The sequence below is a fragment of the Aphelocoma coerulescens genome, chromosome 1A (assembly GCF_041296385.1).
Source record: "Aphelocoma coerulescens isolate FSJ_1873_10779 chromosome 1A, UR_Acoe_1.0, whole genome shotgun sequence".
NCBI classification, from domain to species: Eukaryota; Metazoa; Chordata; class Aves; order Passeriformes; family Corvidae; genus Aphelocoma; species Aphelocoma coerulescens.
Window position 1 is genome coordinate 40,411,432 of NC_091014.1, and position 24,829 is coordinate 40,436,260.

Consider the following 24,829-nt stretch of genomic DNA (forward strand, 5'->3'; position numbering starts at 1 on the left):
ATTCTAGCTGTTGATCAGCAAACACCCTTGCCCTCATGCAGACAAAATACTGAAGAAACAAGATGTTTAGTGGTAGGTGTCCTGAAATATTTCAAAGTAGGGTGCATTGACCTGGCAGCATGAAGACAATAGCCCAAATGAAGTCAGGATAATCCACCCCAACATCTAGAGAGCCTGGATTTCATTTGAAGCAACTCAAGCCTTTATTACCAGAAAAAAATCGAAGAGAATCTTTCTGAGGGACAGGAGCTGTGTTGCTGGGAGTGGTCTTTTCTTCTGCAATGTTTGGTCACGTGCTGGTTTGTTTTCCCAGTTGAATTCCTAGAGTACAGTGAGTGTATTTATTCCACAGTGCTTCCTATCTTGGTGTCAGTATGTCACTTCCCATTTGTTGTCATCTTCAGCCCATGGTGGCATTAATGCTCACTGTGGCTTATCCACAATGCAGTGAGACATCCTAATTCACACTCAGAAAGATGATGTGGAGAAGGTTAGTCAGAAACAATGGGGACGAGTTTTCTTAGAAAACAAGCCCAGTAAGTTTACTGTGGCAGTCAAAATGGATTGGCTGAGTCCTGTTTGTACACTAATTCAATCTCAGCCTTGACCAACTGTCCTGCTTTTTCACCTGCCTCAAAGACAACTGTGCAGTGTGCATAAAACTTCCTGAAAAATGGGAATAACATGTTTATGAAGATAAAATGTTATAGATGAGTGTTTGTGTTCTGCAAATAGGTTTTCTGTAAAACTCTTTTGAAATTTAGATTTATATTAGACTTCAGAAGCCTGAAAATATGGGAGCAGTAGCTGTGAGACACAAGAGTGGGCTTATTTGCATTCCTGTCTCTTCCTTTCCATCACTCCCAAGAAAACATAGGAGCTTGCTTTGCATGCTTCCTGAGTTTGTTTTCTTCCTTTGTTAAACTATTTTTTTTCTGTAAAGTAATTAATTTGTTACTTCTGTTGTAACCTTCTGTAGTGTTAGGATGATGTGAAGATGCAAATCCTACTCATTTTTTTACTTATCTTGTTTTCTATATTGAAGGTCTTACCACTGGAAGCTTCCATTTTTCAAAGATTTTGCATTTTTTTGGTTAAAAGACCAAATTTTGAGTTCTTTATTCAAGATCAGTGTTCAAGTTCCAGATGAGTGGCATATAGGAATTGTGCAGTTAGTCCCTAAATTAAGTGACTTGAATCAGACTCTCAAGACATCTACCTATATCCACAGACTGTATGGAGAGCTAAACTCCTACACTATGTCTGAAGTTAGTGGGTATGCATAACCAAAACAGTAACAGCACTTCATATTAATGAGGTATACATTTCAAATGTATATTTACACATAAAAACTAATTATTTGGGAATATTTAATTGTTTACCTTTTAAGCAAGGGTATTTACTCTTTACAAATTGATAAATAATAAATATGAATGGTTAACAGCCTTCAAACATGAGAATATCAGGTACTTCATAAAGTCCTATTTAGAGGATGGTCAGAGGATTATCTTATCTCTTTTTGAGGAACTAAGCCAGTAGAACAGGTCTGTGCCAATTTTTTCTCCACAGATCAAAGTGGCACTCAGTAAATCATGTCTGGCTATATTTAGGTTAATTTTCACTATCAAATACATGTAGTACTAATTATATAGTATGACAGATTTTTCAAACAGAAATAAATGTAGTACTCTGAGTGGTCCTCCCAGGTCAAGGAGCCAGCTCTGTCCCAAAGCATGCTTCCATCTGGCCCACTGCCATTAATTTGGGGACAATGAAGAACAGTTGATGGAGCAGCATGCACTGGCCAAGCAGCCTAAAGCTGCCTCCTACTCACAGCCTGCTGCTGCTCAGTGCAAGCGAGCTCTGCCTGCCATATGGCAGGTGGGGGCAGAGCACGGCAGCGCACTTGCAGGACTGCCTGCTACTTTTAGTTCACACACATGGGCCCTGCATTCAGTGCAGAGCCCTGACCCACAGGGTGAGCTTCCAAAATAGGCTCCCAGGTTGAGATCAGCTTCGTCTTTTTTCAGCCTATAAACACTGGCTACAGGTGTTGATAAAACATTGAAAACAGGTTGATTTGTGAGCTTAATAGCTCCAACTTAAATTAATGTGTTCATATTTTACTCTGAACACCTGCAGCATTTTCTGTATTCTTCTATGGCACCAGATTAAGTTGGTATTTTAGTACCCAAACAATTCAGCAAGCTCTTAAGCTGAACATGATGACCTCATGTCATAGAGCTCCTAAGGAAAGAAAACCTTTTGAATAACCCAACCAAGACTATTTAAAAGCTGGATAACAAGCAAGGAAGTAATGTCAAGGCATCACGTGCTGAACCCAGCAGGTTTTTTCTCATTGTGTGCATCACGATGGCCCACTGCTGGTGTGTGAGGCCAGCATTCTTACAGTAGTAATGGCAAAGTAGATTTCACAATGAGCAAAGCCTGGCGCAGCCACTGGAAACCCAGGCACAACATGCTCTTTAAATTAATTCATGGAGAGAAAGCAGATGCTGAATGAATGAAATGTTGCCTTTCCTTCTGTGGGACTCTGATAGAGAACATGTAACAATTGCAGGCTTGTCTGCTTTGTGATAGAGAACCAGACAGGAATTTTTAAAGGCTTTTGTTTTCCCTTGGGATAAAAATTGGCCAGATCGGAATTATGGTGTTCTCGAATGTGAAAGAAATTGATAAGAGGTACACAACCATTAGTGGAAAAGCAGTCATTTCTAGTTGTGGAGGAAAAATTGCCTTTCCAATAAATTCATTGTTGGACATGGCACAGAACATTCTTCCTACAAAATCTCGTTGTTTTCTTCTTTCAGCTCAGCAGGCTTTGCACAAGCCTGAGGACTGGGCATCATTCAAACATTAAAATAATATTTCTTCACAATTCCAAAAGGAATGATGGAGAGGCAGGTGGAGATGGAAATCAGGACAGCAGCATGCACCATGCAGCAAACAAACTTAACAGGCTGCAGTCAGTGTTCTGTTTTGCTTCCCAATATCTCGCCTTCTTGGTTACTGGTAGCTTGTTTCCTTAAAAATGAGGCTGTAGGCCAGCCCATGAACAGAAGGAACCTTAAAAACTCTGTTAAGGAAAGCATTTCTTTGCATACAACAGTGAAAGACACTTTGCATTTTAAATGTTTTGTGACATAATTTAGTCATTCACAAGACGTGACTCAGACATGATTGTGGCCTCTGCCTCTCTGTAAAGGAGGCAAGCAAGTACACTTGCTCCCCCAGCAGCTTTGTTGTATGAGTCTCCTGCCACTTTTCTTTCCTGAAGCTTCTGCACATGTGGAATCTGGAGGCAACTGCCCTTGCAGACCCTCTCATTTTCTACACACAGTTTGGGGAGGGATTACAGTAAAGTTGTTTTAAGCCCCAGAATCTCTTTTGTGGTTTGTGGTTATAGTAGTGGGATAAACCTGGTGGCAAGGTGCAAGGGTTTTGGTGGAACTGAGCTGAAAGCAAGGGATGTTTGCAGTGTCAGGACTCAGTGTCACCAGAGAGAGGCTTTTGTCAGCTAGGGGAATGAGAGGGAGAAAAAAGCCCAGGAAGTGTAAAAACCCACTCCAAGGTGTGGAGTTTCAAAAGAATTGAAAATTAAGCATTTTCTTTAACAACTCAAAAGAAAAGAGGAGGCTGCAAAACAGCTTGTGATAATGTTATACAAGTGAAGATGCAACCAGCAGATTGAACAGTGGATCCCAGATTGCTGTAATTTAGCCCTTTTTGTTGTAAGAAGCACTGCAGAGTACTGGTTCTAATTTCAGTAGACACAGATGCATCACCTTGTAATGTTTGTACTGGATTAACACTTTCTTGGTACATTCCTACACCTCCTTACATATAAGTCTACATTTTTCACATACTTAAACACATTTGAGAGGACATGGATGTTTCACTGTTGTGTGTTTCTGCATATGTTATGCAGAAATGAGGAAACTGCTTGAGTAAAATTCACGGTCATCTCAAATTAGAAGAGAGAAATCCAGTCTCCAGCACAATGCAATCATGCATTTCTGTGTTGCTTGTTTCACAGAAAAAGCATTTAAAATGTCATGGAGTTAAAGAAAATGTTAGAGAAGGCAAGGCTTACATTCCTGTGTATCTAAATCCAGTCTTTTTTGTTATGGTTTATCAGTTATGAGGCTTGAGGAAAAAGCTCTCTTATGATTAAAAATACTTTATTGTTTCTAAAACAAATAAAATATAGCTGCTTGTTTGAATTGATTGTAGCAATGCAACAGTAAGATTCAATACAGTGTGATACAGTGTGCTATAAATTGAAGGTTGTAGTAGTATTCCATTAAATATTGATCTTTCAGAGAATCTCAATGCAAAATTAAAATCCCTGTGGGGTTTTTCAAGTACTTTGAAGCAATCCAATTCCTCTTCCTCTTTGGAACTCAGCAGCTAAATCAAACATGAGAAACTTCGGTGCTTCTTTTGACTCAGCTTCTTCCTGAAGCATTAGCCTCTAGTTTGAAAGCAAATTCTTCTCTTAACAGTAAAAACTATTATTTACAGACTGCTGTAGAGATAATAATTTGTCATTTTTTTCCTTCTCCCCAATGCCACAAACTTGTCCATGTCCAAACACTATTTCTTTTTTAGTGTTTTTTCTTAGTGGTTCAATGTTTCTGAGTCAAGGTCAAGAAGAATCATGTAGCTCCTTAGTTGATGTCAGTAATGTACAATGTTTTCCATCTCTCGTGGAAATAGTTTTCACCTTCCAGAAGGTGAAAACGTCTCATAACCTGTGGAGACAAGTTTCTTAACCACACAGTGTTTTCTGCCTGCACTTCAAAAATCCCTTGCAAGAGGGATGTTAGCTTTCCATTATATTTTCTGTAGTCACAGTAAGAACTTTTTTCACATTCAGTTGCCCACAGTTCTGTCATTTGGACTGATCAGCTTTGCAGAAGAGTATGTAGTTTTCCCAGAGAAAGTATGGATATATAACTATTGCCTTGGTGGACTTTACAAATTCTTCTTACTTGGAAATTAGCATATAAGGTTCTTTTTGCATTCTCTCTCTTGCATTTTATCCCTGGGGAATGGCCATAGGATATTTCCTCTCAAGGAAAATCCAGGTCAAAAGTAGATGGAAAAGCAGAAAGTCCAGTACTTGTCCCACAAACAGTAATATACTGAAGCTGTATATTACTCTTTTATTATGGAGTCCTCTTTTAGGACCATACTGGGATGATTCAGAGCAGTGGATCTTGGAGTTAACATCCCACTTTGACTTACTGTTTCCTGCTGTCTCCAGGCTTGGATAAACCTTCAGATGCTTCAGATGGATTGAAACATGTCTTCTTTTTTTATGATCACAAAACTTTAAGCTTATTTTTATTACTAAAAACAAGAGTGTTTGTCATAATCACATCACTCCATATCCTGAAAATCCCATGTATTTTCTGCCAGAGAGCCTATCAGTTTTAAAGTGTCACACACTTCTTGTTGTACTAACAAAAATGTTGTGCTACAGTCAGGGAACTTACTAAGAGCTCAGTGGTAAAATGTCTCAAATCAAGTTCCATTTCAAGCAGTTCAGCCCTTCTGAATAGAAATTACTTAGTTCAAAAAGTACTACTCTTCCAGTCTCACAGGTCCAGTACCGACCTTTCCTACCAATCTCATCCAGGTACACTGTAATTTATGTTTCTAGTAGAGAGTCCATCATTCAATACATTCAGATATTTACATGAGACCCAGCTCCTCAGCTCACATAAATCAAAGTTGTTGGATTGGTTTCAGGTGAGCTATGTCAGCAGAATTTCTAGCTTACTTCAAAAAGTAGAGAAATAATTGCTTAGTATCATACAGTTTGGAGTATGACCTTTTGAATTTAGATCTGGCTTCTGGAGAAGAACATTTTCTACTTCAGAGATGAATCTTCCTTCTTTCCAAACCCACACAACTGTTGTGTGGCCCTCACTGTGTTCAAGGCTGAGTGAGAATGTTAATGCTTTCATGTTTCTTCTTTCCTCAACCACTACCAGCTGTGTATATAGCTGCTTTCCAGCCTTGCTACTTCTTCAGAAAGAAAGCTCCAGCCACAACCTATTGTTAAGAAATGCTGTAGGTTTCCTACAGCCCAAAAAATCACAATTGAAAAAAATCACATTGCAAAAAAGAATAAATCTTATTCTGGTACTTTGTCTTTGCAAGCAGAAGCTCCATATACAAAGAACCTTCATCCACATGGGGCTCTTGCAGACAAGTGTACTGTTTACTATATCATGCAAATAACAAATCTCGATGAAGGCTCAGTATTGATTCTTTATTTTCACACTCTCCACTTTACTTTCACATTTTCCACAATTTTTCGCTATTTTTCTCATAACTTTTGTCTATTTTTCACTTCTTACCCAGGTAAGAATCTGCTGGAATAAGATCTACATAGTCATAGTTAATTATGGTTCATATGGTTTAATAATTTTATGAATTACCTTTCCCACAGTGAAAATACTTCTGCTTTCTGGTACAGCAAAAAAAAATCATTTAGTATTTTAATTATGTATAAAATCTAAGATAACTGCTGTGTCCTTTAAAAAACAGGTTTTATGCAATAGACAAAGCTGCAAGCAGTTCTGTATTTCTTTGTGTTTCTTTCTAAGCAAACTAAAATCAACTTGCAATCAATTTGGTTCAGCCAAGCTTTGTTGCGAGAATGAATAAAAAGGAAATTGGTCTCGGGAGGGAGGGAAAAGGAGGAACATGCATTTGCTAATGGCATGGTGGAAACTTTGCTTCCATATTCATTCTAAAAAACATGAAAAATGTTTGGCATATGATTGTAGAAAGAGCTCATCCACAGCACATGCTCTTTATCACGGTAGTCCTACAGAAACGTGTTGCCAAATGCAGACAATGCACAGCATGTACAACCAGGTTTGACATTGCCAAGATTCTTAAGTTGAATGAATGCGTGACTTTGCTTATTTAATAGCATGTTTGCCTCCTTGTGCCTCTTTGAGAGCCAGTCTGAGTCCAGAAGAACTATATTTTACATCAAGATGATATTCTGTTTCTACTTTCAGGTTTTATAACAATCCTTGCTTGTTATAGTCCAAGGAGCTTTCTTCCCACTTCCATTGCTTGCTTGCTGATTTATGACATCTTACTGAGCAACTCAGAAAGTAGAGATATATATGAAAACTGCATATTTGAATTTCTGCTGTTATGCTTGCTTTTAATGGCTCTAAAATAGATTTGAGGATCATGTCTATTTTAAACTGCTACTTAACGGTTTGCCTCATTTATGAATATTACATTCCTTCTTTCTAGGCTCTTAAGGATGATGATGCTGAGACTGGGCTGACTGATGGGGAAGAGAAAGAAGAAGCCAAAGAAGTTGAGAAGCTAGGGAAAATCCAATATTCTTTGGATTATGACTTCCAGAACAATCAGGTTTGAAACAATCAACCTGTAACATTTCGTTTCTGTGTGTGCATGTGGAGAATGAAGTAATACATTTAGTTAAAGTAGATATTTCTTAAATCCTAACTACTTGCATGGAGTAAAAGGAGAAAACAAGACAGAAAATTCATTACAGAGGTACTACTAAATTGGTATTGAATGCACTTGGACTTTATATTACACCTTTAATCAAAAACTGAAGATGCAGTTTTATCTGATGGTTATTAATAACTTAAACTGTCACCAACCAATGTCAACCCACCTAATATTATGGAGTTTGCATGGAGATACTAAAATGTAGCTTCAGCCTTCAAGTATTTAAAATGTAAGCAAACACAAATGGGAGGAAAAATAGAGGGATATAAAGGTAAGTGGATTCACTAGGTCTTTTAGAAGGTTGGTAAGATTGCCAGGAGTGACTTTTCCTCACTTAATCACGTGGGTGTACTTCGCTGTAATAACTAGCTGCATCGGGTTCTGTTGCTCTCTGTGAAAGTACACTTCGTAAAATTCTAGTCTGGAATAATAGTTCAGATAAAAAGGTCTGTACTCCAAAAAACCAGGAAAGTTGGACAAGATTTTGAGGACTGATACTCCTTCAGTACTCCACTCTGAAGCTGGTAAGACTAAACTTTGCCATACTTACCAACTTTTCAGAATTAATAGACACTATAATGTGGTGTAGACCTAGAATCAACCAACTTAACAGGTCTGGTCACATGCTGAACTAGCTCATATTTAATTCCCCTCCCTGGCCTCTTTGCCAGGAATCAGTTTTGTCTATAAAACCAATTCACAGCCTCGCATTAAACTTCACTGCGCTAGTTTTGGCCCGAAGTATACCAACACATCGGAGTTCTTCACTTCTACTCTGTATCTTTCAGTAAACTTGAGAACACGTATCCTGCATTTAATTTTTTGACAATTTTAGTCAAAATCACATCATTCTTTCCTGTTTAGGGAAAGAAATTACTACTGAAGGTAAATCCCAGTTAATTCCTGTTCATCACCTGAACTGCCTTCCGCGTGCACTTACGATTAATTCCACATTCCTATTCTTTATTTGATGCTGTTCATGGAATGTGGTACTCTTGTTGCAAGACAAAGAAAATAAGAGAAATTAGGAAAAATTTCTCTGTTAGCAGGAAGGTATTTATACACAGCTATGACCTGGCATAATAAATACTATTTGCCTGTATTTTCAACAATCTTCTGTATACCAGTACTTGTTCTACAATGCAAGAGCTAAAACCAGTTCTGAACCCTTTCAAGAAACTGTGGTTAAAGGAGCTTTTCCTCAACTCCCGGAGCAAATTTCCTGGCCTTGTGATGAGTCACACTGACCCCCCAAAATCAGTATGAAATCAGTATGAAGTGTAGACCCTTCAGAAGCAGAAGATTTAAAGAGGGAGAAAGGAAAAGCTGCAAATGTGTTCTGACAAATGGATTTCAGTTTTCTTAGACTATGAAAACAAATTTTCTGTGTGAATTTTATTAAAGGTAATGTTGATTTTATGACACATATTTTACAAAGGAAAATTGGAATGAAGAGCCACAAATCTGTAAGTTTGTGTTGTATTTAATTAAGATAATAAATTATTTGAGTTGTGGATTTCTATTTTATTTTGCTGCTCTAGACTGTGTTCTTGTGCTTAAAATTTGTCAGAGGATAGATGATCTAAAAGAGTAGGAGAGGGGATTCAGATAGGTTAGTATAGTGCAGTGGCATGAAACTACAGTGCCAAAATTTGGCTAATATATTGCATAAGGTTAAGATTACAAGATGGCCAGTGAACTCTCCAGAGCACTGTGCCTTAGTTTTAGAGAAAGAAATTGTAAAGGGAAATTGAATTGCTTTTCCACACTGTTAACTAAAAATCACAGACTTCACTCTTTGATGTGAAAAACTTGATGTAGATCCTGAGCCTATTCATGTATTTATTAGCTGTTATGTATCTAGAATAAAAATGAGACACAAAAGGAGAAGTGTTTCATACAGAAAAAGGAAAACGTTTGACAGAACTTAAGAGTCCTATCAGTGGGAAAGCATGCAGGCCCATACTGGGAATTTAGAACTGGTAAAAGTAAGTCCAACTTAGAGGAATCTCTCAGAAGCCAGAAGTTTCTTTCACAGATTGACTGTAGTGTTCTATATTCCAATTATTAGAGTTTCTGTTTCCAATTTTAAACAATTCATCCATAAGAGAAGCAAATATATTGTGATTGAAGGACTGATTTAGAAGAAAGTAATCTCAGATTTCAGTCTCAGTTCTTAATATCTTCAGAATTACCTTGAAGAATCACTTCAATGTTTACTTTGGTTTTGTATCTAGGAAACAAGATTAAAAGTATTTCCTTTCTGTCGGCTTCATTATGCTGATGAGGCCTAATAAGTCTGGGGTGTCTAGATTACATGACATTACATGATGTAACATGACATAACACATCATAAGCCTTCATTTATAACACATAAAAAACAGCCAAGACATTTACAAGTTTCATCTGTTCTTCAGTCTTATTTTTAAAGTGTGTAAGAGATTTAAAAATCTAATTTTTCTGTTTTTCAATGAGATTACAAATTGTTATTAGGATTTAGTTACCAAAGGTTCATCTTCATGGGGTATTTTTTTTAAAATGCTGTCCTTAGTTTACTGCCTAGACCCATTCATATACATAGCAAGAGAACATGAATATCAAGATTCATTTGTTTTCAATAAAGCTCTGCCTGATTATTTGCATTTGATTTTATCACCTTTTGTGTTTGGTTGGGGGAAGGTTATGTGTTGGGAGTTTAGAATACAAATTTTGTAGTCAAAATTAGACATTCTTGATTGTTTAATAATGTGATTTCTATTCATGATGCTCAGCATAGAAAAATAATGCACAAGAAGAGAGAGCAATTGAAAGTTATTTGATTGCAGTCTTTAAAAGGATGAAGTCTGGATTTAGCTGTAATCAGCTGCCCTTTGAAAACCTCTTTTCTGCTTTAAAACAGCCTTTGTACAGTCTGCATCTGCCATAATTGGTTTTCTAAAGTCAGTAGTGTTGCTTCATTTGCCTTCCTTAAGGCGGGGGAAGTGGGGGAGGTATAGTTTCTCCTAGACCAGAAATAGAGTCTGCATATTCATTCCTCTGTTACAGTATTTTTATAAATATCTATTTGAAATTTCATTCTGCTGTTTTTCTCTCTTTTCAGCTTCTGGTTGGGATTATTCAAGCAGCTGAGCTGCCTGCATTAGATATGGGTGGTACATCTGATCCCTATGTGAAAGTCTTCCTGCTGCCTGATAAGAAGAAGAAATATGAGACAAAAGTCCACAGAAAGACCCTTAACCCTGTTTTCAATGAGCAATTTACATTCAAGGTAGTTTTTTGATCAATATTGATACTTTTTAATTTAACCACTACATATCTCATCCTTGGCTATGAACTTAGATGTCTTAGTTAATTGATACCTACAGCAAAATGATTTCTCATGTTGTAGAAAGCCGTGATACTCAATCTTGCTATAATATAGGGTTAGATAGTTTTAAAAGGCACAGTTTGATTTTAGGCACTTTGGTTATCCTGACAGATGACAATCTGATCCATATCTTATGGCTGGATAAAACGTACAAGAAATGTAGAAAACAGTGACACGTTGACAAATGTCATGTAAATTTTATTAGACCAATGTTTTCTTTAATTACCTTTGTAGTCTGATTTACAAAATTCAGGATAACATTTCCTCAAATATAAATTAAAACTCAAGGGAAGTAAATGGGTGAAGGACAATATGGCAGATTAATCTTGCTAGACTTTGTCATAGTGGTTCTTTGCCATGCTACTTTATGTATGAAAAGAAGTCCTGTCTCAAGTTTAATAAAATGTGAATTAAATAAATGTAGGTAAGCCTTACATTGCAGTATTTACATCGTTCCAATAGTATCTATTAATAGTGTTTTTCTAAAACTGTGGCTGTATTCAAACCCCAGTTAAATAAAGGAACACTGTACAGCATGTTTCACAGGGCTTCTTCTAATATACATTCCTCTGCTGTTACTTTAGGCCTTTCTCTTCTGTGCCCAATCTTATAATGACAGCTACAGACTGGAAACAGGAACAGTGAAAGACTGAGGCTATGAAATCATTCAATGAGAAAGATATCCCTGTAGGCCAGAACTACTACTGCATATATAAACTTATTTTTTCCTTGAAGATGTTCATAAAAGTAATCTTTTGTGGGGAGTTATTTCTTTCTCGAGCTTTCCTAAGAGAGTATTTAAAAGAAAACAGGGTTCTAAATTACATATTCCTGTGCAGCTCACAAAAACAAAGAACGAACCAATAATGCTGTCATCTAAGATGAAGACACAAGTTATAAATCAGATCAGCCACTTCTGGACTATAATGTCCACTTGTAAGTCGCATCTTTAATATTTAAATGTTATGCTTCAGGAAATAGTTTGTTTTCCATGCTAGACCTGACAGAGTGTTTAGGTGCATCTCTATATGGTGCTGATCATCCCCCGTGGCCTGTGGTCTGTACTTGAGAAAACCAGCAGAGCATGCCAAGTACTGTCATTGTTCTGAGGACTACGGTGACCATTTAACTGGAACTGCAACTGTAATAACAACTTCTGTGGGACCTATTGACAGTATCTCATTTACTTGTGCAGAGCTTTACTCCTGTGACCCACTTCAGGTAGTGCACAGCTTCTGTTGGCATCCTTCCCATCTCTCTGGCAGTGCTGCCCACCAGGCAGCCCAGGCCTATGCTGTTGCCTTCTCAAAGGGCACAGCTGTGAGCTGTCTGCCTTCCTCCCAAAGTACAGCTAATGGGAATGAGTTGACTTGTGTTTCTGCTGGATTGCATCTTGAGCCTTGAACCTTATTCTTACCCTTTTTTATTTCTTTTTCCCAGACATCCATGGTATTGTCCCAGGGTGCAAGTGCAGTTACATACCCACACTGCACTGCCAAAAGGAAACCAAGAAATCCTAGCTGGACTACACCAGCCTGGCAGAGGGAGGTGTTCCTCCGCAGATCCAAAGTGGGAACAGGGTTCCTGTCTAGAGGAATGACATCTCTGTGCCAGAAAAACACTCCTGTAAACATGTCCTTCTACCAAGGGCTCACTTGCATTAGGTCAAGAGACTGATTATGTCTGAGCAGAAAGCAGGGAGAGGGAGCAGCCCTTCACAAGAGCTGAGGCCATCCTGGATAGTCCAGAACAAAGCTGGAGACTGAGCATACTTTAGAAGTAATAAATGAAGGAAACATTTAGAAAGGAAGGTAGCTAAAATGAGCTTTACTGAGGTCAAGTACAAAAAAGTAAATAATGATGAATGTAGTCTTTGTATGCATTCCAAATGACCAGTATCCATTAAGTGGTATTGTAAACTCACAGACAAATAAACTTTAGAACATTTCTCTGCTTCTGTTTTTGAGGCTGTGTAAAAATAAAACTAACATTATTTAGAGTTTTTCCTTTCATGTACATTTGCCCTTTCTAGCTTTTTAGAAATTTTATTTTAGATAATGTACAGAATGAAAATAGATTTTTCTGTAGTATTCACTAAAATACACAACCATGTACCGCTGACACTATTCTACTCAATAATGGAAGCTAGATCTGGCTCTCAACTTGATAAGCCTATTTTAAATGTTATATAAGATGTTCTGTAAAGGGAAAATTACTACTTATTAGTAAGTATTTTAATAAGAAAGTGGAAGCAAAACAGTAACAAGAGTCATAGGGTTTAAACAGACCAGAACATAGAGGTTAACAAGGCCAATGGTAATGCTTTCACTTCTCTTTTTATATAGATAGTTAATAAAGAAATATTTACTAAATTCCATGGAAACCATTTCTACTTGCAGAATATATTCAGATTGACCAAGTTTTCACATGAATCCAAACAATTCCTATATCAGACCATTTCAGACAGCCACTCAGGTGTAGCTTACCTGAACTGCATGTCTCCATCTGAATATTAAAAACATGACTCATAAACATCCTAACCCACAGTATCTGTCTGAACCACATGAGAGCAGCTGGAGGATTAGTCAGAACTTGGCCTTCTGCCACCACAATTTCTAGTTATGCACTGTGACTTAGAAAGCACCTTAGTGTCCAGCATGTGAAAGGTGTAGTACTGAAAAATATGCCTTGGTAAGTAATAGGTATTGGTACTGTAAGAGAACTATCCAGTGTCTAATTACTTCATGTCATATATAGTAAGCCAGTTCTGGTTTTTCATCAATCTGGGAGCTAGCCATCTCTGAGTGATGACAGGTGATTTATTGAGGAAAAGACACCATTGTGTGAAAAGTTCATGTGTCTTCAGTGCAAGTAATTGGGCTTCTTGTTTCAGTTTCATCGCCCACAAAATGATTTGAAATAGAATGAGAAAAACCCAGGAGTGATGAGTGAGCTGCCACATTGTTCTATCGAGTGCCAGAGCCTTGTCTCAAGAAATACTGCATCTGGTGACTCTGAAACAAATACACCTCATAATTTTCTCTGCAGTTCAATTTACCTGAGATGACAGCTGATAACCCAAAGAAATAGATTTGCATTGTAGTGGGCCAATCTTTATTGTCTCAGATGCAGAGTTTATAATTTTCTTGTCATTGCAGGTGCCGTACTCTGAGCTGGGTGGAAAAACTTTAGTGATGGCAGTTTATGACTTTGATCGTTTCTCCAAACATGATATCATTGGGGAATATAAAGTTGCAATGAACACAGTGGACTTCGGTCATGTCACTGAGGAGTGGAGGGACTTGCAAAGTGCAGAAAAAGAAGAGGTAAGAAAAATCAGACTTTTTTTCCTCCCAGAACACTTTTATCCTCACCTAGAGAAACAGACAAACCAGCAACATTTTTTTTTGCCGAGACAGCTCTCGTCTGTTATCAGCATTTCTCAGACTTACTTTGCCTGATAAATTTTTGATAACCATCTTTTCCAATACTCATTGAATGTGACATTCTTCTCTGCTAATTCAATCAATCTTTTTGATACTTTATGCAACATACTAAAAATGTTTTCATGAGTGTGACTTTTTCTTGAATTGGTGCATTTTGGGTACATAGATTTTCATTTGCATTGTAAGTGGTGTGCATTTAGGTTTCTTGGTGATTCTCGGGGTTTGCATCTCAAGACATCTTACTGTGCATGATGATAATGGTTCTATTGAACTGCTATTCAATAATATCCTTTGATTAGAATTATGAATTTTACAAAAACCTTGGAATAGCATCTTACTCAAGTATTTATCACTTTTTTTATTTTCCTCTCATTGTCAACATCCCTTGGATTCATTATTTATTAGGTATAGTGCTTACATGTACACAAGACACTTCTTGGAAATATTTCATCACCAGATTGTGTATCCTGTGAGATTGTTCATACTGATACATCCAACTTTTTGCTTATTATAAGACTACTTTGTACTCATTTTTACATTCTTTTTCCTTTTGATTGATAGACAGTACTTGCCCACTCAGTGCATAACATGCTTTAATTCTCTGGTGGGAGGAGAAGTAATCGTGAGTCTGAGTTTCTCATTGTTTAATTCGACTAATAAACTGCTTTGGATTCAAACCTTGGTTTCTGTAATTAAAGGGACAATCTCTGAATGAAATCTTTCCTTCTCACAAATGATGAAAACCTGAGTATTGATTTAGACTAAAAGTGGCGAAAACAGCAGCAGATGCAGAGCCATGCAGCCTTCTCAGATTTTCAAAAATGGTGGATTTCAGTCTTGCATTTTTGAGTGTTTGTTTTTAAAGACTACCTTTTCAGATGGCTTTTTTCAACTGCTTATTGATTATTGAGACTGTTCTGCATGGCATTGTTTCATAGTGGCAATATTTGCAGGGCTCTCTTTCTGCAGGTGACATCAGTACCCTTGCTATATGGGGCATTTTTCTTCCACTCTTAGAGCTAAATATGAAAATGAAAAAAAGAGAAAAAGGAAGTTTGTAGTTCAAACTACCCTGTTCTTTTAAGTGCTCAGCATATCAGAAAGCTGGAAATGTGAAATTGGAGTGTATTAATCCTTCCAAAATTTATTAATTAACAAATTGGTCTTTTATTACACTATTGTGTAAAAAAAGTACTGTGTGATTTCAAAGTGTTTCATGCTTTTCTGTTTCAAAATACATAAAATAAGACAAACACTATGCAAAAAGGAATTGACACTTTGTAGTATAACTTTAAGCTTTTAGAACATAAACAATGATACCCCTATATGCAGCTTACAGATAACACATTATCTGTAAGTGTGGGGTTTCATCTGCCTTACTGAACAGAAAGTCGCTTCTTAAGTGTTCTAGGGAACATCCACAGTAAGACCTGACTCATTCGCTTGGTTGCTTTCATAAAGTTCATACCCTGCTAATACAACATGATAAAAACATTGCTTGAGACAGCTATTGAGAGTGTGAGCTACTTCCTGAAATGCATTCTGACTTGGAAAATAGCATTTACTAAAACAGAAAGAGGTAATTAAAATAAATAATTCTGGAAGTGTTTGGATATCAAAAGAGTATTGCAGGAGCTTTGAATAGTTTGCTGTAGAGACAAAATCTAGGTTGCTGTCACTTTTCTTCAAATTTCAGGTAGTGTATATGCAGGAAAACCACTGTTATTTTTATACTTTTTTGATGGAACCTTTTTGAAGTTGCTACCAAAGCATGGCTATTTTATTTATAAGGAGCTAGGCAATATGATGCTGTGAAAACATCATGAAAAACTCTGATTACACTAACTTCTTAAATATTTTTTCATGCTACAGGAGATCTCCTGTTTTATTTTTGCATTTTGATGCTCAAGTGTGCAAGGTATCCAGTCAATATGGAGAAATAGAATAACTTGTGTTATATGGAGACTTTTTAATCTTAGTTTTCTATATACTATGTGTAGCTGGTCTATAACAGCTCGTTAGCTCACTGTACAAATAAAAAGTGATCCTACAAAAGCCTTTTACTCTCTAGCCAAGTGTATTTAATCCAAACAGTCTTCACTTACTTCTGCTCCATTATGGAATCTCTGCTTCTGTAATATATATGTTGAGGCAGATTCAAATAATTGCTTAGCCCAATTTGGAGGAGAAATCTCTACCAAGAAGCAAGAGAGGTGCACCTGTCAGCAGTTTGGGAGTTGTGTTTCACATGAAATGTCATTCCATATTCCATATTCAAGTACCTTACTGTCTTTGATGTTCCAGTCCCTGGTCCACAGCAAAGATTCCAAGCGAACTCTAGTATATTTTAAGTGATAATAAGTAGGGATGGGAGAGGGCCTATCTGCATTAAGGGATTATCATCTGACACAGCAGATGTTGCAGAATTCATGGCAGATATAGCTGCAATCAAGAAGTACCCTGGTTTCAGAATTAGCAAATACAGCACTGTGCATATGAAGGCTAACATGATTTACCTATACCAGATGTCTAGCAGCAGATGTATGTTTGTCTCTTGGTAGTGATCATGAACATGATATGGTGGTCTACCTTACTAAAATAACAAATTAAAATCTAAGCGACTGGATTTCATCCAAAAATTTATGACAGGTGTAATTCTATTGCTAACAAAAAATCTTTTGTAGACATTACACATTATAATTGTGTAATGAATTTGCCCTTAAAAAGCACATCTGCATGAGATTTGCAATATTTGAAGAATGACAGGCTTTATTTCCTTTCTTGCCCTTACAACACTTAGGCAAGTTTGTCAGTTCTCAGCAACCTAGTGCTAATTGTAATTCTAAATATGTTTGAAATTAATTGTAAGTTGCCAAAATATCCTTAATTTTTTAATTATGACCCCTAGACAAGATGTATACCAAAATGAATCAGCAGCAGTTGTTACCAGTCACTTCAAGAGAACTATCTAGGTGGCATCCAAGTGAATATAAAAATCTCATTTTTAGTTTATGTCAAATTCAGTTGATGCATATCACAGAATTACAGTTTAATTAACACTTCAATCTTAGGGGGCAAAATAATTTTACAAGCAGTTATTCTTCTTTTTTGCTCATAAAGCTCCACTGTACATTCTGTCCTTTTTTCTAAACGGGTTTGGAATTGAAGACAGATGATGAAGGTTTAATGAAATAATGTTAAGCTCTACCTCTCACAGCCTAGCCATTTGAATGGCATCTCTCTGACACTGCATTCTCTTCTGGGAAAGGTCTTATTAATGTATTTATGTTGGAAGTACTTTGAAGGTACAAGCCTTTATGTGAGCATTTGTTATGACTGTGAGAGGGCTTTGGGAATGTGCAATGACTGCTAAATATTGAGGAGGCCACTACTAATGAGCTGCGTACCTTGAATCCTTTTTCCTTGGCTTCTTTTAGCTCTGCTGTCCTTGTGTCTAGTAGTCCTTCAGTCTCATTTGACTGAGAGTGTGGGAGGGAGGAGTGGTAGATATTGAAAGGTTATTCACTTTTACCAAGTCTGACATATAATGGTTTGGGCACAGAGTGTTAAAAAGCAGATCACAGGAGTTTGCTCCTCTCTGTCATCTACCAGATGTCATTGCCATTAGCTTTATCTGAGTACACACTGCATCCAATATCTGTTATCACTCCAGTACAGAAGGCCAGACAGACCTCTTCTTTGCTCACAGCAGTGTGAATCATACTGAGAGTCATCTTCTGAATACTTCAGCTGATTTCCCTCCAGACATTTTGTTATATTGGCACTTAAATTGAAAACCTGTTGTAGCAAACATGCCAAGAAATTTTAGGGAATATAAGGAAGAGCAGAAACAATTCTTTCCCTTGAAAGCAGTGGAGAAGCAGAGTGTTATATGATAAGGAGAAGGATCTTTGTTGACCTGATAGTATCTACCCACCAAGAGTTCTGCAGGTCTTTCACAGCTGCCATCACATGAGACTCTACGCATTATCTGATGAGGCATCCACCATGGTTAGGTTACGTGATGGATGCGTGCTCATACCACTGTGGGTAACCATGGGTATGTTTTATACAGGGCTTCTGAGTGGGAAGTTTGCTGGAAAACCCCAGTGTCACTCCTACATGATGCACAACCCCCAGTGGGAGAGATGCTTCGGTACTGCCTTGGAAAGGGATGAGAGGCAAGCGTTCTGCAGCTGGAGAGTGAAAGAGCAGTTCTGTGAAGCTTGGCTGCTGTTCATGAGGATTGTTCTTTCCTTTCTTATCAAAAAATAAAAGGTGAAGGAAGGAAGTGGAAAGTAGGCCTGAAATGGGTTTATTTAATACCTTGGTGTACTTCATAGAAGTTGGAGACTGACAAAGTTAGTGAGCCACCCAGCTTATTGACTCTTTAGAACTGAAACTTAAGAGTTCTAGGAGGAAAGGACATTTTTACAAAAGTCACTGTCAAATTACAGCAGCAAATCACTGTTATTTTCTGTTGTAGTTATATGAGAGATGGACAGATGATCTAACAGGCCTTTCCCAGCTCTGGTAATAACACTTAGATCTTTTACAGCTCTGCAGATAGCACAGTGCTTTGCAAAAGAAAGTATCATTATCCCTATGGAGATGCTGTCAGAGTGTCAGACAAATTTTAAAATGTAAAGTCTCCTTTATTTAGCTGCATGTTATATTGGAACACTATGTTTTCTTCATGGTGTTTACATTTTCTTAAGTTCACTTCTTCTTACACCCCATTAAAATTTTGAAATGTTGAATCTAAGGACATTTTAATTTTCATGTTTTGTGAAGAGTTTACACAGTAAGAAGAGGATGATGAATACCTGTTCAGCATTGTAAGTGCAGCATCTGTCCTGCCAAGGAACTGAATTTCTTACTGAGACAGGGAGCAAAACAGAGGTTCTCAAGTTGGAGAATAAGAAAGCTGCTTTAAAATTCTTCAGCAGTTAATTAGTTGTTTCTCATCTTGAAATTGAAGATGCTAAAATAATTTTAAAGGTACAACAATATGATTCAAGTGGAGCTGTTAGGGTGCTGTTTCAATTCATTAGAATTATGCATTTCTTTTCTCTCCTTTTATACTCAAAGTGCTGACAATCCCACTATATACCTTTGCAGAGTATTCATTTCTTAGCTCCCTCTCTGGAAGAGACACCTGAGGAGGTCAGAGACATTCTTGTGTTATAATAAAAAGAATGTAATTGACTTACTTGAAATCAAAAGGGAACTTGTCTTGATTCATCTCAGACTGTCTGTCTTTACAGATATTAAATTCAAATACAGAGGACAGTATAAAAGAAGGAGAAGCTCAGTGATAAATTCAGGCTCTTCTGGGCCTTTCTGTTCCTGGACAGTATTCATTCTGAGATCAGAAAAACATGTATTGCTTATTTGTCAAAAACGTTCTTATTACCATTTTCCTTCCAAGTGCAGAAGGGCATCTTGAGTTTAAACTGTGCTGAAATAGTAGATCCTACACTTGGTGCTAAGCCTCTAATGACCCATAATACACAAAATAATAATAATATTTGTTTCAGACAAAGTGTGTTGCTAAGAACCGTGTAGAAAATTACAAGGCCAAAGGAGGGAACAGTGGGCAATTCCCAGCCTCCACATCTTAATGATATTGTGTGGGGTTTTATTGCTCAAGCATAGGATATTTTAAAGTTCAAAGACACAGCCAAATGGCAATTGGAAAGCAGTGTTCTGAATAGTGTTTTTGTAGAGTTTTGAGAAAGTTACTGAGAGGGATCAAACTCATCTGAAGCTAGAGTATTAAGAGGTATTTTGGATGGAAACTGCAGAAGGAATTCCAGGAAATACAGATACAATTGTGGATTACTCCTAAGTATAAAGCTCTGTACTCTGGGAGAGATTGCAAATGGATCTGTAGGATCAGCTGACGAGTGTGAAAGGGCCACAGAAGGTGCTGGATCTGGAATTGTTCAGCGTTGTGCTCCAACTGGACTTTTACATACTTGTGGGAGACAGAGGAGTAGAAACTCCTGCAATTAAAGGAGGCTTTGATTTACAACCTTGGAAGAGACTAGGTCTGGCTTAATTGACAAAGATTTGTGGACTTTAAGCAAAAGGATTACAAACTTGTGTTCCTATCATTATAAGTAAAATTGTACACTGGGTGTTTTGGTGAAGGGTTTTAAAATATAATAGTGTGATTTTATATAGTTTAAGTTAAGAATTTAGATGGTATAAGAGAGACATCTGTGTGTACGTGACATGAGAAGTTATTGGTCAAAACATAAGCTGCATTGCAGTGAGAAGTGCCACAGGTGATAGGTCATTAATCTAAAACAAAGTGTCGTTTTAAGTATCTATTGGATTAGGAAGTTATAAATTACGATGTAACCCTAAATCTTGTGACTAGTCGCCATTACTCGGAGGTGTTGTAAAAGCTCACGCCTCGACTGATGCGTTTGTTATTTTAAACAATAAATTCGTGTAGTTGCACAGTCCCATCCCTGAAAAGTTATTTTCCTCCGACACGTGAAGCGCGAGAAACGGACGGGGGGTGACCCGGCGAGGGCCCCGACACATACTTACTTATTTTTCTCACTACCGGCATCCGTGAACGCATAATCCAGAGGCAGAAATGGCCTCACTGGGATTCTAGGCAGCAGCTTTGCAGTAGTCCAGGCTAATACCTTATTTCCCTTTCTTCCCTCCTTCTGCAAACCAACAGTGACAAAAATCGTTATCTGATTGCTGTTATAAGTCAGGATCAGGAGCTGAGGGAAGCTGTAAAACAGCTGTATCAAAATACAGTGTCATCAGAAGGACCTTCAGAACAGAGAGCAGCATTTTTACAGTCACAAGGAAAGAGCAGGTCTCACAAAGACAACAGCATTTTCACGAGAAGCTTGAGGAGGAGTTGCATGCCACTCCACTCTCTCTTGTTGTGCCCACTCCATGTAGAACTAGGAGACTTTGGCTTCCAGAAGCATCAGAGAAAGATATATTTTTGAAAAGGGGAGACGAAGGTTTAGGAACAGTGGTCCAAGAAAGAAAGGGATTAGCCACTTTATTTTTTTTCCTCTATCACCTTTTAAACTCTGATTTAGACCATGTCAGAGATTACCATAGTAACCATTTAACCTCTTTTCAGAGCCTGTTGTGTTTCCTTTTAGTTCAACAATGAGCTTAACTGGAATCTGAAGCACTTTGCATTGTACCTGTGACAGGAATTAGCACCAAATACCCTAATCACGGTTAGAATCCAGAACATAAGACTGTCTTTTCAATTCAATGGTATTAGACTTTATTTAGTTTATGCTAATGTTTCCAGAGGTAGAGTACATGAATTTAGGTAGTATTACCAGATCTTATTTCTAGGCTAAATGTATGACAGACTGCAATAACTCAGTCGTACAGTTTCCTGTTCAGTTGTATCATATAAGTCACCCTTCTACCAAAGGCCGAAGAAATCCCTCACAGTGGCTGATGTGTTGTTAGTGTGTTACAGGTAATGCAGCAGGGCGAGTTTAGTGCACCTGTACTTCTCTTCCTTTTCTGTGGCCTTCTGCAGCTTACTTTGTGATTGTTACCATCATAACTAGGGAAACACTCAGGGGCTGCCTGGCTGGCTCACTCACTAAAGGGATGGAGAGGTACTGTAGTTGTTTTGTCCCTTCCATTAGCAGACTTTTCAGAGTATGATTTTTTTCTGTAGAAGGCTGTAGTATGATCACTGCAACAGAATTACTACTGCTGTATCATTAGAGCAGAACACAACTCCCTTTGAGCTACAATCATCAGTGAGCAGATGAAATCCTTTTCCGGTCTCTTTTTGGACCCAGATGTGTTCTGTATGTGCTTCCTGCTGGCCTAAAGGTAGCAAAAGTTGTACCTGAAACTGAATCCAGTGACATGGAGGTCAAGATGTTTTTCTTTACAATTATGTCTGCAATCACAGTTACAGAAATAATGTCAGAGGTAGAAGTTTCCTAACTAGTAGTGAGAGAGTTGAAAGTGGTATTACTGCTGCTTGATCAGCTGCATGCATTTGCCTACAACAGAATGGAATTAGGAGATAACTGCAACTTCCACTAACACTGATAAAGGCAACTAAATTTGGGAACCCTTCTCTGTGCCTTTCTCCACTTGTGGTTGACCTTGAGTTCAAATTTCTTCTTAGCCAAAGAGCTTGTCATAAAATTCTGACTCAAGGCATTCCCTGTACAATTACCATTATGTGGGGTTTATAACTTGCTTTTGATGCCACTGGTATAGAACATGGCACTGCAGCTTCTCAGTGCTGTGGCTGCCAATGGGCAGACAGTGCCTGAGCTTCCCATTTCATCCTTAATATTATATGCTACTTAAATTATTTCTGTTTGTCTGGAATCCAGTTATTTTATCTCTGTTTTTCTGTATCTCCTTCAGTAACTGTGAAAATTAACAGGAGGATTTCTTGTTGATGAGTGGAGCCTGGGCTTCAAAACTGGCAGCAGCTCATTTTTGTGGGAGTGCCCTGTGGGAGTGTCTGCAGCTAACATCCCCTGTCAGTTAATGCCCGGCCCAGATTTAAAGTGTATTATGCTGAAAGTGGTTTTACTGACTCAGATTTTCACATTAATTATCAGGACAAATATTAATTTTCTGTGATGTTTTAGAGCAGACAAGTTTTCTATGACATGTGGGTCATTTGTGTTAGCTAACAGTAAAATTTTCTTTCTAAAAAAAGTCTCACATTTCAAAAAAACTTTGTTTGTTTAGAAATAGTGCTATTTCCTATCAGTTCATTTGGGCATTTCTCTAAATTAGGTGGTGTTGTTTGCCCTAAATCTGGAGGGCTCCTAGATCTTCAAGGAACATTTCAAAAAAACTCCTGTAATCAAACTCAGTCTAGGAAACAGGCAGCATCCTGGAGCTAGAAGTGTTCTCCCAGTACCAAGCTGGGAGGAAGGTGGCACAAGGGAAGCCCCTTACAAGCTTGAAAGTTAGACCTTGCTTGGTTTTGGAGCAAGGAGCTAGAAGCTGGCTGATTCTCAGCCCTTGGCATTTTGTCCTGGCTGCATGGGATAATGCAAGCTCCAAAAGTTCAGATTTCCTCATGGCATCCTGACTTTCAAAAAAAAAGAAATCTGTTTGAGACCTTACTGGCAAAGGATACAAAGAGGAGGTTGCTGAGAGTAGACCAGTGTTTGTTATAGGCAGCTTTGCACCTCCACTGGAAAACTCTTAGAGGGTCTTTAAAACCAAAGAGTTGGAAAGTTTCTGATTTTAAGTAGATGAAGAAAATAACACATCCCTAATAGCTTCAGCAATACTCTATCTCTGTTAAAAATAGGTACTTCATTTGTTACTTGGATGTTACTGGATACTACTCTGTTGCTGATTCTTGTTATGCCCTTCTTCAGTAGTTTCAAGCCATTTAATACATGATGCTTCCTCTACTGTAATCAAGTCACATCCAATCCTCTTTTCAGAAAGCTGCAGAAATGAATCTTTTATGTTTTTCACAATCAGGTTTTCGTTTTTCCAGTAAGAGTCGTGACTTTTTACCTTCTTTGTAGTTTTCAGCCTCTAAAAAGAAAAGTAATGTGTACACAAGAACTGTGTGCAGTATACTTTATTTCTTTTCCAGGCAGACAAAGTCACCAACCTCTTCTGATCGTGTCTACTGTTGATTGTTTTGCACAGCATTACACTAGCAGTTCATGGTCTGTAGCTTATGACCCTGAATCCTCAGCAGGAGGTACTGCCTTGTAAGATACATTTCCTGATTCAGAAGATACTTACAAAACATCTTGAGTTCTGTGCCTTAGAATGTAGACAATTTGCTTTTGGCAGTATGAAAATGTCCTCTTTGTGACTGGTTACAGGTAATTGATTAAGCACTTTCTTTCTGACCAACCTGTTGCATTATTATTTATTGTTATGATAGTTTTTATATCACCTGCCTCCTTTGTCAGTGAAATGTCTTCCCCATCTATAAAAACAGAAGTAGACCTTGAACAGAAAAAAGAAAAAAATTTGCATGCTTCTTTCATCAAGCAAATTTCCAATCTTACCAGAGAGGGAATCTGGTTTTAGTTGAAAAGATGTTTTTTTCCATAAAGCAATGTGACTTCACATTCATTATATTTTATATCCTTTAAATCAACATTAATACAAACTTTTATGAATTCTTCTTTTGTTTCATCTGGGTTTGATAGAAGACAAATGACTGATAGATAACACCTTCATTCTATTTGGCCTTTTTTGAGTAAGATGGGCATAACATTAGCACTGTTTCAGCCTTATTTCCCTTGTGGTCTAAGATTTATTAAAAATGGACATCATTGAGCCAGAGTTCTTATGATAAGTGCAGTCTTCTTTCCTAGATTTTTAGATAACTGCAATGAACTCTTTCTTTTTACTGAAGAGATTAATAAAATTGAGTGTGTGGTACTGATTGCTATGATGACTTTTGATGAGCTGCCTTGTCTTCCTAAAGAATGTGTTAAGAGACTTT

At 37.6% G+C, this 24,829-nt stretch overlaps 1 protein-coding gene across 9 annotated transcripts in view; it reads left to right on the forward strand.

The window, feature by feature from the left end:
• Positions 1-24,829, forward strand: part of SYT1 (synaptotagmin 1) — a 339,727-nt gene that overhangs the window by 255,351 nt on the left and 59,547 nt on the right. For 8 of the 9 annotated variants that reach the window (XM_068999501.1, XM_068999531.1, XM_068999552.1 and 5 more), the window contains 3 exons: positions 7,312-7,434; positions 10,640-10,807; positions 14,065-14,232. In XM_068999501.1, the coding sequence (XP_068855602.1) occupies positions 7,312-7,434; positions 10,640-10,807; positions 14,065-14,232 (459 nt within the window). The remainder of the gene's footprint in view (positions 1-7,311; positions 7,435-10,639; positions 10,808-14,064; positions 14,233-24,829) is intronic. The other variant, XM_068999546.1, reaches the window with a different exon arrangement.